Source organism: Pinus tabuliformis, chromosome 5_2 (genome assembly GCF_031772625.1).
Source record: "Pinus tabuliformis cultivar Carrire ecotype Pingquan chromosome 5_2, CPIR1, whole genome shotgun sequence".
Lineage (NCBI taxonomy): Eukaryota > Viridiplantae > Streptophyta > Pinopsida > Pinales > Pinaceae > Pinus > Pinus tabuliformis.
Genome location: NC_142306.1, coordinates 610,668,639 through 610,681,659, shown reverse-complemented (window position 1 = coordinate 610,681,659; position 13,021 = coordinate 610,668,639). Strand labels below are relative to the sequence as shown.

At 37.6% G+C, this 13,021-nt stretch overlaps 1 protein-coding gene across 1 annotated transcript; it reads right to left on the bottom strand.

Moving 5' to 3' along the window:
• Positions 1–3,879: 3,879 nt before the first annotated feature.
• LOC149160494 (uncharacterized) lies at positions 3,880–4,569 on the bottom strand. Its single transcript, XM_089434625.1, has one exon. The coding sequence runs from the start codon at positions 4,567–4,569 to the stop codon at positions 3,880–3,882; it is 690 nt and encodes a 229-aa protein (XP_089290751.1).
• Positions 4,570–13,021: the final 8,452 nt, after the last annotated feature.

The window sequence follows — 13,021 nt, the reverse complement described above, 5'->3', positions numbered from 1 at the left end:
GATGCTGCCCTTTTGTTTCTGGAGGTAGTGAGGCTGTGAGGCAGTGGTGACTTCTGGAAGATTCAAGAGCCAAGGCGGTAGCGGTGACGGTGACAGTAGATGTGAAATAATTATTCTTACATTTTTCCCCTTAATTATTTCACAAAAAGAACAAAACTTTGCTATTACATCAAAATGTCGTTACACCATGCATACCCCTATGTTTTCCCTATGAGTTTGAAACAATTATTTTCCCAACGGTTTTGTAAATATGTCTGCAAACTGGTCTTTTGATCTGCATAACTCCATACATATTTCATTATTGCTTACTAATTCTAAAATAAAATGATACCTCGTATCAATATGTTTACTCTTCTTATGGAAAACATGATTTATTGATAATGCAATAGCAAATTTGTTGTCATAGAAAATATGAGTGGGTTCTTTATGTTCATGCAACAACTCTTTCAAAATTCTTCTCATCCACACAGTTTGACATGTTGTTGTGGCTGCAACATACTCTGTGTCAACTGATGATAGAGTTGCAATGGATTGCTTCACTGATGCCCATGAAACTGCACTTGAACCAAACTGAACGCATACAGAGATGTGCTCCTCCTGTCATCAATATTGCCTGCAAAATCACTATCTATATATCCAATTAGTTTAAAATCTAAGTCATATGCACACATGATACCATAATTCCTTGTTCCAACAACATATCTTAAAATCCTTTTTCCAACTAGCCAATGGGTACTCTTCAAAGACTCCATGAATATGGAAATTAAACTTACACCAAACATTATATCGGGCCTTGTTGCAATCAAATACATAAGACTTCCAACCAATTGTTTAAATAAGGTTGGATCAATATCTAAACCATGATCATCGTTATTGAGTTTTGTACCAATTGCAATTGGGGTTACAACTCACTTACAGTTTCCCATCCTGAACCTTTTCAATATATCCTTTGCATACTTAGATTGACAAATGAAAATACCATCTTCACATTGAGTTACTTCAATACCAAGAAAACATTTCATTAGGACTAAATCAGTGATATAAAATTCTCTTTTCATGCTTGTCTTAAAATCATCTATTGAGATATATCGAGTGAAAATCAAATCATCAACATACAAGCACACAATCAATTTTTTTCCATCCTCGTTTAATTTTGTATACAAAGTTGGCTCACTTGGACTCTTGATGAATCCATTGTTATTCAGATATTCATCAATTCTACTATACCATAATCGGGGTGCTTGTTTCAATCTATATAATGATTTCTTTATTTTGTAAAATTTATCTTCCTGACCATCAATTTCATATCCAAGAGGTTGTTTCCCATAAACCTCTTCTTCCAGAAAACCATTTAAAAATGCAGCCTTAACATCTATCTGATATATTTTCCATTTATTTTGTGCAACAATAGCTAATACCATTCTTATTGTGTCAAGTCTAGCTACAGGTGCAAAAGTTTCATTATAATCAATACCAGGTTGTTGATTGAACCCCTGAACTACAAGTCTTTCTTTATACTTTTCAATTTCACCTTCAACATTCACTTTAGTTTTGTAAATACATTTAACACCTATAGTATTTTTACCTTCAGGCAAATTTACAAGTTCCCAAGTATTATTTCTTTCTATAGCATCAATTTCTTCATCCATGGCTTTTATCCAAACTTTTTCTTTCACAACTTCATCAAAATTTACTGGATCATATGCAAGTAATGCAAAATTTGAAACTTGATCTATTTCATCATTCTGCTCATACAATTCCTTTAAACTTCTAGTCTTCTGACCGTTAATTCTATTCTTCAATGTAGCCATTGTAGGATTAGAATCATTACTTACCTCTGATCCTGTTGTTTGTTGTCCACCATAACTTGATGGTTCGCCATGTTCATGATTTATCGATGTTCTGAATTGTAATGGACTAACTCTTGGTGATTGCCTTGATGAGGTGCTTGCAACAGGTGTATATGGAATTGGTTGTCCACCTTGTGCTTCTTTCTCATCTTCATTATCATCTCCATGAGATAATACAGTTGTCTCCACAACAGATTTATCTATGCTTCCATCCCAAGATTCTTCTTCCTTGAACTCAACATCTCTACTAATAATATATTTCTCGGTGATGAGATTATAAATTCTATTTTCTTTAGACTCATCACTATATTCAATAAAAATGAATTTCTCACTTCTATCATCTAACTTTTTTCTCAATTCTTTAGGAAGATGTGCATAGGAAACGCAACCAGAAATTCTTAAATGAGATATATGAAAACTCTTACCATTCCAGGCTTCTTCGTGAACTCGATCCTTCATTCTCTTAGTCGGACTTCTGTTAAGAATATAAACAACACAAGCTACATCTTCTCCCCAATATTCATTTGGTAGATGCTTTTCTTTCAACATACTTCGAGCCATATTCATAATAGTTCGATTCTTCCTTTCAGCGATTCCATTTTGCTGTGGAGTATAACATGTAGTAAATTGCCTCTTCATTCCATGCAATTGACAAAACTCAATGAAATCTGTTACAATATATTCACCACCTCTATCTAATCTCAAAAGTTTAATATGATTTCCACTTTCCTTTACATATTTTAAATACAGAAAATGCTTCATATTTCTGTTTCAAAAGATAAACCCATGTTTTTCAACCGTAGTCATCAATAAAAGTCAAAAAGTAAACATTACTCACCAAAGAAGGTGTTTACATTGGTCCACATAAATCTGTGTGAACAATCTCCAATGGAGCTCTCGCCCTGTATGAAACTCCAGATACAAATTTCTATCTATGATGTTTTGCAAGTATACAACTTTCACATGAGCTCGTCGGTTGTTGAATACTGGGTAACCCTTTCACCATCTATTTCTTCTGCAACAAATCTAGACCACCAAAATATAAATGACCATATCTTAAATGCCATAACCATGACTCGTCGAAATTCTTAGTTTTGTAAGAATTCAAGGAGGGAGTCAATTCATTTCTCATTACAAGTGGAAACATCCTATTCTTTGTCATTTCTACTCTTGCTATGAGCTGATTACTTTGATATTTATCAATGATAGTACACACATTATTATTGAAGAACACTCTATACTTTTTCTCTATCAATTGTCCAATGCTCAATAAATTCCATTTCAAGCTAGGTACATAATAACCATCATCAATTGTTCTTCTATCACCATCTCTAGTATAAAAAACAATCATTCCTTTCCCTTTAATACATACCTTAATATCATTACCCAACTTGACTTTAGACTAAATACTGGTGTCTAGATTGGAAAAAAAATCCTTGTTTCCAGTCATGTGATTTTTTCAGCCGCTATCTAAAAACCAAATATCATTCGAACATTCTTGAGTTACGTTACAAGTCATAAACACTGGCTTCTGACTGTCTTCAAATTATTTTGAGATGTGTGTAGATTGCTTACCAACATCTGCCTGCCTCTCCAAACACTTATTGGCAAAATGGCCATATCTTCTACAATAATAACATTGAAATTTAGACATATCATACCTTTTATTTCCTTGATGCCAGGTTCTATTATAACTCCCCCTTAAATTAGGAGGACGTTGCTGATATTTCTCTTCATGATAATAATTATCTCATGGACATTTTGATCAACTACTCTACCGCCTCATCCTCTATTTTTTTTTTTTTTTTTTTTTTCTAGCTGGTTCACGTATCCTGGTCAGTTGATCCGCTACTCCAGGTTCGATAAATCTGGGTGGACCCCACCCGAAGGGGGTCCACCCCTCGGTCACCACAGACCTAACCCCAAGAGCTTTCGGGTTTCGACCCTGTGACCTCCCATTGGCGAGGCCCCGACTTGACCGATTGAGCTAACCCTTGGGGCTTCCGCCTCATCCTCTATTACTTGATCTTCATCTGCCTCTTCCTCTAAGAAATTGAAGCTGAGTTTTGAAGGCATTCTCCAACGTGCTATCATCATATCTTGACATCCTAGATTCATGTGCAATCAACGAACCAGTCAACTCTTCAATTTGCATTTGACTTGTGTCCTTGAACTCTTCTATGGATACAACAATCACTTCAAATTTCTTTGGAAAACTTCGAAGGACTTTCTCGATCACCCTCTTGTTTGAGAGGTCTTCTCCATATTGTCGCAATTGATTAACAACACTCATGACTTGAGTCATAAAAGCATCCACAGTTTCACTATCTTTCATTTTCAGATTCTCAAAATCTCTTCTCAAATTCTGCAACTTGACATTCTTTACTTTCGCTACACCCTGATAACAGGATTCAAGAATGTCCCATTCCTTCTTCGAAGATTCTGCATTTGATACTTTTGAAAGTATCATGTCATCTAAACCTTGTTGAATAAGACCAAGAGCTTTATTGTCCTTCTTTTTGTTTTCTCTCAACAACGTTTGTTCAACATTTGTAAGAGCCATCTTTGTTGCCTCATTAGAAGGCTCAAGATACCCGTGAGTAACAAATCCCCAAATATCATGAGAACGCAACAGTGTTCTGATTTGAATAAACCAAGAATCATAACTTTTCTCAGTTAAAATAGGAATTGACTGAGTAGTATTGGTATTTGAAGCCATTTTAAATTATTTTACAAAGTACTTTAATTTCTCCAAAAAAAATCTCTTCCTTGACTCAGTCCACAATGGTAAAAAAACTTTAACTCAGCTAAGTAGAGCCACACACAGTGAGACAAAAAGCCTTAGAAGGCAAAATAAATATATCCAATGCCAAAGAAAGTAGAGGTTTAATATAAATTCCTTCCTTTAACGTGTAGATAAAATTGCTGGAAACTTTATAACATAAATGTCCCCATCTACTCAACAATTGAAAATTCTCTGAATTTCGAAAAACATTCTATGAAGTCCTTCAAACATGGAATTTGAAAAATAATTCTACTTATAAAATCTGCCAATCAAAAACTGGCACTATCATGACAGAATAGCTTACAACATTTGTAGTTGCGACTTATGGCAGATTTATCTCTTCTTCTGACTCCTTCAAACTTCACGATGCCCCCTCCAAACATTGCACGCTGGCCTCACAAATCTTCAGCAGAATATTGCAGCTCTATTCGACCATGCTCAACAATGGATCCTCACAAAATAAATTCTACTTCACTCTCAGATTCCAGCACTGCACAACAATTACGGTTTCAGTGTAACATTAAACAACTCCAACTATTTCAGTCACAAGCGCTCTGCACAACAGTTCTGTTCATCCTCACGCAACAATGAATTTTAGGGACATGACAATGGCTTCTCACTGAATCTCAGGGAATAAAGACTTCCAACGAACTCCAAACTGGCTCTGATACCAGATGAAAGAACATCAAGGAATAAAGACTTCCAACGAACTCCAAACTGGCTCTGATACCAAATGAAAGAACAGAAATACATAGGAGATCAGGAAAAACACAGAGAACCGCAACTACAGCTGCTCAATTACACCAACAATAAAAAACCGGGAGTGGATGATCTCCGCCTCTCCGTGATCCTTCTATTTATAGCAAATTTTTAAGTCGGTTACATCAATTAAAAAAATATATTTTTAGGTGGTGGTTCCCTTTCATTTCTGCAGGTGGTGAGGCGGTGTTTCTGCAGGCAGTGAGGCGGTGGTCACTTCTAGAAGCTTGAAGAGCCAAAGCGGTGGCAGTGACGGCATACGTGAAATAATTATTCTTACAAAAACTACCAAATTATGCATGCATCCGCGTTGATCTAGAAGTTTTTAATACACAATGATTAATAATTTTAATACAAAATAATTAATAACTTTACTTTCGATGATGTGGAAAAGAGAATTATTAAAAAAACAAACACAATCATATAATTTTTAGCAGATCCTTCTATTTATAGCAGATTTTTATGTGGGTTATATCAACTAAAAAATATCTATTTTTAGGTAGTGATGCCCTTTCGTTTCTGCAGGCAGTGAGGTAGTGGTGACTTCTGGAAGCTTGAAGAGCCAAGGCAGTGGTAGTGACGGCAAATGTGAAATAAGTATTCTTAAAAAACTACCAAATTATGCATGCATCCGCGTTGATCTAAGATTTTTTTAATACACAATGATTAATAATTTCAATACAAGATAATTAATAATTTTACTTTTGATGATATGGAAAACAAGAATTATTAAAAAAATAAACACAATCGTATAATTTTTTAACAAACTTTAAAGTAATATACACATTTTAAAATCAAATAATTATTACATTAATTACTAAATAAATATCATTATTTATTTAACTTCTTCTTCTCTTTTTTTTTTGTTTTTGTTTTTGTTTTTGTGTTTCTTTTTTTTTTTTTTTTTTTGCAGTACGAAAAAAGCTTGATATATATTATATTGATAATAGATATACATGTGGCATATTTATCAGATGCCATTTTGGGTGAAAGAAAACAATATATAGAGCCCATGATTTTCAATAGTTTACTGTGACCCTGAAAAAAGTTGAAAGTCATGTACATCAAGTCAATATAGATAACATAATATGCATGATACAGTTCTCTGGTGATAATGACATCAAAGAGCATATATCAGCAACAAAAGTCTATGAAGTAGACAAAAACATCAGTTGTAGCTGTATTGTTGACTTGCATTCCTATTGAAATAGATAGTCCCCCCTTTGGAGAAACCTATAGCAATGGAAGGACCTGTAGCATTTGAAACCAATCCAGAGGAGAAAAAGTTGTATCAATATACAGCTTGGTCAGCAGAGAGATGAATAAACTTTTGTTTTGTAATGACACCATCTAACGAGGAGGCTCAAGAAAGTCCCTCATAGAGGACACTGTTTTTGCCCAGTGGCCAGGCAGTCAACTTCAAAATTTTCAAAAGAGAGAATTTATGCATCAATGCAAAAACTAACACAAAAATTATAATACAGTTGATCAGCCTCTTTAGGAAACTTGCTGAGTGTTGATTCTCCCAAAGAGAAGTCATGGGAAAATTATACATTATAAACCTATATAACAAAAATTTACACATAATAAAGACTTTGAGAGGCTTTCATAGAGAAGGTTAACCCGGGTTTGGAAGGTTCTCCATGTCATATATGATCTACTCCCATGTACTCTCTAGATACCATTGGTCAATGTTTCCCTGTAATCCTTTTTTTGATAGTCTGTCAACATCCTTGTTAAAGCATCTTTCAATGTGTTGGATTGTGTATCTGCCTTGAGATTTCCATAAAAGCTCGATTCTTTCCATCCATCCTTGTAGTCTAGGATTGTTGATGGATGCCCTCCCCAAAACTTGGTCAATTATGATTCTTGAATCACCATATATATGTAGCACGGGGTTGCTAACGAAACTGTTGAACCATAGGAGTCCCCAGAGAGCTACAACTTCAGCTTTAGTATTAGTGCCAATCCCGCAATTCCAGTGCATCCTGTATGTCAAGTCAGCATTTATTGCAATCAAAAAGCCACAGACACAGTTGTTTCCTTGCACGGCCCCATAAAAAAAACCCATAGGATAAGAGAATTGTAAGTCATTCCTCATTTTAGATTCCTCTTTAGAGCATAATGGTTGTGCAGAATAAAAAGAAAGATTTGTGATAATTTTTTCAATTATTATAGAGAAATCGTCTCTACTATTTTGGAAGATGCTTCTATTCCTCCACTTCCAGATTTCCCAGAAAAGGAAAAGAGGGATAATTCACCAGGCAGGTTTCTGAGTGCTCCACCATTCCAAAGAATATCTAATACAAGTGTGCTGAATATAAGGGAAGCCAATGAGGGAAGAAATTTTTTCCAAACCCAAGTAGTGAGGAGCCATTGTAAAAAAAATGTGGTCATTTCCTTCTGAGTGGTTTTTGCGTATGCAGCATCTCAACCCATACCAATTCCTTTTTTTCAAGTTTTCCGAAACAAGGTTTCTATTATGGTAAACAAGCCAGCTGAAGATTATAACTTTGTTTGGAGCTTTTGTTTTCCAGAATGCATAAAGGGTATGGTTCTCTTCTTTCCTCGCAACTTTTTTTGTTAATATCTGTTACCGGGTAGTCTAGTGTCTATTCAGAACTACTAGTCCCACTAAGATGGGTAGCTATCTTAGAAACAAACAAACTAATGTCACTTGTGTTTTCCTTTACGAGAGATAGATAAGAAATAAGCAGAGAGTACCAACCTCAGTCTTTCGCTTGGCTCCTTACTTGTTTCCGTTCCCCTTCAACAAAATCTTGCCACTACTTCCTTACTTGTCCCACTTCAAAGAGCACCTGTGGAGTCACAGCAGCATAATACCATCAAAGCATAGAGATCTATAACTGTAAACAATATAGGATCAGATATATATTGACCATACAAATGCATATATCAACACAATATTCAGAGATACACAAGAATATGGAGGAAAACTCAAATAACTTTATTGATAAAAGTAGTAGAAGAGAGGATTACAACAACTTGGTCTGACCCAGCGCCATCCTCCCAGCTTGAAAGCCCTCTTCACCTCAAACAAAGCAAGATCACCCAACAATGTCTTCAAAGAGAAACCAACAGCTCCTCTTTGAAAATTACCCAATTCCAACCTTTGGATCTCTGGGATGAGGGATCCATATATAGATATTTGCAGGGGGGTGAGTCAGCTTTTGGGATTTTGATTAGTGTCATCTCTCTGATAGTTCTTGGTTCTACTTGGAGATTTCATGATCTCTTACTCATCCTTGGGCAAATTAAGGGAGGCAAGTGTCAAATGAGCAGCTTCTAGAAGATTCTCAAGGTCTCCACCTAGAAAAATGCTTGTGCCATTTGTCTGCGCTCACTCATCGCACCCTACAGAAGGGCTTTCCAGTATGCATCGCACTTTTTGCATGTGGCAGGTGAGATGCATCACACCCTTTGCTCTGGGCAGTCTGTATGGTCCTGATTTGACCAGTTCTGAGTAGTTTTTCATGGAGAACTTCTGGGAGATGATGTAATCAGCTGACCTTGCTCCTTTAGGGTATGAAACAACACTTTTAGGGACTTAGAAGCCCTTGGTTTATGGACATATCTGATTGGGGTTGCAGTGGCGAAATATGTCTATAACAGTTGCCCCCTAAAGAATGAGGTCGTAAATCTATTGATGTTGGGTGAAATTCTTTATAATGAGGATCCGAGGTTTTTCGAACTGGAAGGTGACCTATAATAAGATACAACACAATACCTTATCTTCATAATATTTTCATGATCTAGCTGAGGCGGGCATTCCCATGCTCAACTTGATAAATTCATTTTCATGTACATAGGACAGACAATTGTCTGTGTGCAAACTGATGATTCTGGTAGAGCCATCATCCATTAGTTTGGATGATTATCTGTGCAGCAATGATGTACATTTGATGTCTTTATTTTCCTGAATATATCGCAGCCCGATGGCTGAAACTAGATCCGGGGTCTTCAAAACTCGTTCAATCTTCGCCCAAAAGTACAAGTTGATCCATGTGAAAAGATGTTCTGATGTCGAACAAGGAAGGACATCGCCTGATTACCAGCCAATGATGTAAGCTGTTAACAAGCGCAAGAGGAATCACCGATGATGATGATGACCCTCAAGGTACTGCAATACAATTCACGTGGTGTGAATACATGATTCGATGTCAAACACCACGCAAAATATTTCGATCGAAGGCCATTAAAGTAAACATGTCACTGGAAGTGAGAAACTTGCCATTGAGGCATGCAAGCTTCAAAGTACTGAAAGGGTTGTTCCTAGGTAGGCTTCTTGGATAATGAGCTGATGTCGACAAGAAGTGACCCGTCGTATGAGGGCATTGATGGATCCCACATCTATGACACGGAATGGAGCAAATGATTTTGTAGAGGTGAAAACGATCCGATGATACAAGGTTCAGGGTGGTGGTCATGAAAGAATGAAGCGTGAAGGTATTGCAGTGGATGAGACACAAGCTGGATAGGTGAATTCTCTGAGCGACTTCTCTTGAACATATCAGCGACACTGAAATGGATTGGTAGTGTTAACCCCAAAAGTGGATGGTATGGTGGACCAATGGTGATATGAACGGTGAACGGAATAACCCAACCTGACTCAATCATGGTGATGGAGCGAAAGTGTCATGTTCAAGAGCGACCTGCTACCAATAAAGTTTCTTCAAGTTTTCTTCCCAATTTTTCCCCAGTCATTTCTAACCAGTACCTCTTTATTTTTGTCAAGCTTGAGGAAGATAACATATGATTGTTCTATAATTTTCCCTTCGGGTAAACCCATCACTATGTTTTAACGAGCCTAGCGACAGTGAAACTCGCTCTTGTCTGAATGGACAAGTTTTTCGCTATTGTTTTAATGAGTTTAACGACAAGTATAACTCGGTCCTTTTCAATTTTAGAGAGTTTGAAAAGAGACGGAAAGGAAACTCCAATATTCCTTTTTCGTAGTATGATCCCTTAAGTCCGAAAAGGTATAAAACAATGCGAAAGGGATGTCTTCGATAGTTTTAACGAGCTGAACATGACAAATGCTCGATGTTTTTGTGTAATAATCCCTCAGGTCCGAAAAGATTAAAATCTAGAGGAGGGATGGCACTTCCAATTACTTTAACGAGCTGGAGAGGCCAATTGCTTGACAATCTTTTCATATTTTATGAGTCAGATGAAAAGATCTTAAAGGAGACTCATTTTTTGAGGAACGAGTGATATTTCAAGTAGCAGCTAGTTCCAGGTGAGGGTTGGAACTTTCTAATCATGGTAGTGCTAAGAAGATGGCTAACAAAATCACTCGTCGCAGCTGTTCCTCAAAAGGGGTAAACAGTCCAATGGAGGGGTATGATAGGCTAAAACAGAGTGGAGGTGATGGTAAAAACACAACCAATGCTCAAAAGCTGATGATAATGCATTCACAATGGTTATTTACCGGAAGTGGGTTCATTTTTTAATGAGCGTAAACTCTGGTGGAACATATGCTCATTGCTAGGTTTAATTTTTAACGAGCTTGAACTTCGCATAAAATTGCTCGTGCCAGTCGTATAATAAGGATGTCTCATCAATAGGTTCATTTTTTAGGGAGCTTGCACCATTCGAAATTATGCTCCAACTCCTTTTATTATGTAATCTAGGAACGCCCAATCCTACGAGTTTAAAGGGTTAAGAATCTACAAACTAGGAAAATAAATGGTCGCTTTTCACTTTCACGCAAAATGTTTTGCATGCCCCCAGGTATAGCGAAGTAGAGTTTCCAGGATACCCTTCAATTTGTAGACAAAACACTTGCTTTGTTGGGAAAGGCATACCCAGGTTACCCTTCAATTTGCAGACAAAACACTCGCTCTATCGGGAAAGGCATACCTTCTGATGGAGGTATCTTATTCCATTCTAGTCCCATTTTCCTAAATGGATGGGTGTGTCAGACTAGTCATATATTCTTCGTGGAAACCTACCCTATACCTGAATTTTTCCTGCCAAAGCAGACCAGGGTGCATGCCCCCTGGGTTTCAGTCACAACCACCGAATCACTCGCGCTCATCAGGTGGACGGACTGGAGATTGATGAGACATTCCTTGCGCAAAAAGACCTGTTAAGGATGGAATTTGACTATTATCTATGTGTGAACTAGGGAATGAAAGCTGGTCTATGAGCTGGACCACTCTTCCTTCATGCAGAAAACACATCACTCGAAAGAGTGAGGAAACAATAGCTCCCATGCTATAAATGTAGTCATGCCCAAGGAGAAGATTGTAATCTAAAGGTCCTTGGACTACCATCACATTCAGATAAACGGTTTTCCTTCTCAAAGTTATAGGCAAATTTGGAAGGATCCCTAACGATCGACTGGTTCCTTTATCAAAGCCTTTCAGATATCGCATCTCAGGCAAAAGCGATGGTGAACCAAGTGCTTTCCAAGCAGTTGAGGAAAGGATACTCACAGAAGCCCCTTCATCTATGATGGTACCAACCATGACCATTTTGTAAGTTTGCACTATGATTCAGAATGGTACATTAGATGGTAAACGGGGTCTGCCTAGTAGATTCCAATCGAAGGAGACAACTATGTTGCTTGGAGGTGGGACTGAATAAATGGCCGGATACATCTCTGATGAACTTCCTTCCTGCAGTAAAGGAACGGGTAAATTTCCCCCATGTTCATCGGAGTCTATGCTTACGAAGAGAATTTGAATGGTGTCATTCTCATTCTCTTTGGTGACTGTATCATATGAAGGTAAATCCTATGAAGACAAGATGGGGTCGACTACTGTCTCGACCTGTTGACTTCGTTTTGATGTGGACTCAGAGGGTTCATCTTCAATGATAGGTGCTTTGACCGACAACAAAGGTGCATCAGTTAGATTTTCAACTAGCAATGGACTCGGCAAGAGTTTCTTGTATCCAGGAGGGAGTCGTTGCGGTGATGCAGGACGATTATCCAAGACTCTTTTAGCTTCGTCTAGGAAGGGACAACGGTGGAGGGCATGATCACCTTCACACAGTCTGCAAGGAAATTTAGATTTTCCTTTCTGTCCGGTGACTTCGTTTTCACTAGTTAACAGTGTATTGTCAACATGATCGTCAGAGGTTGACAACACCGGATTGTGCAAGTGGGGAGACTAGTCCCTTAGGATCCGTGGGATGCAAGAAAAATCTCAATGATAGTGGTCCCCTTTGCAGATGACACATGGATTTAGGTTTGGATGGTGCAGTGTGTGGATTTTCGCTAGATGATGTACGGTTGCCCCTTTTTGCTGTTGGCTCCTTATTCTTCTTCTCCTTCCCTTTCTTCTTCTTCTCAGTTACTTGGTTTTTATTTTTACTATATTCACCAAGCGAAGAGGAAGAAGGAGAGGGAGAAACAAATGAAGTAGAAGGTTGGGGGGTAACTCTAGTATCATCTAGTTGCTGATTTGATTGCTCAGGAATCACGGTGCTTTGAACGACAGAGGTCGAGAAAATCCATACCAGCAGGCCAGTTGTCAGTCTTGGAAGGGACAATGTGGCCATATGAGGTGCATCAACATCCCCCCAAGAGGAGAAAGGACTAGGATTCCCCCCAAGGGGAAATCCTTAGTTGGTGGACTCCATTTTCTTAGCTTGTTGA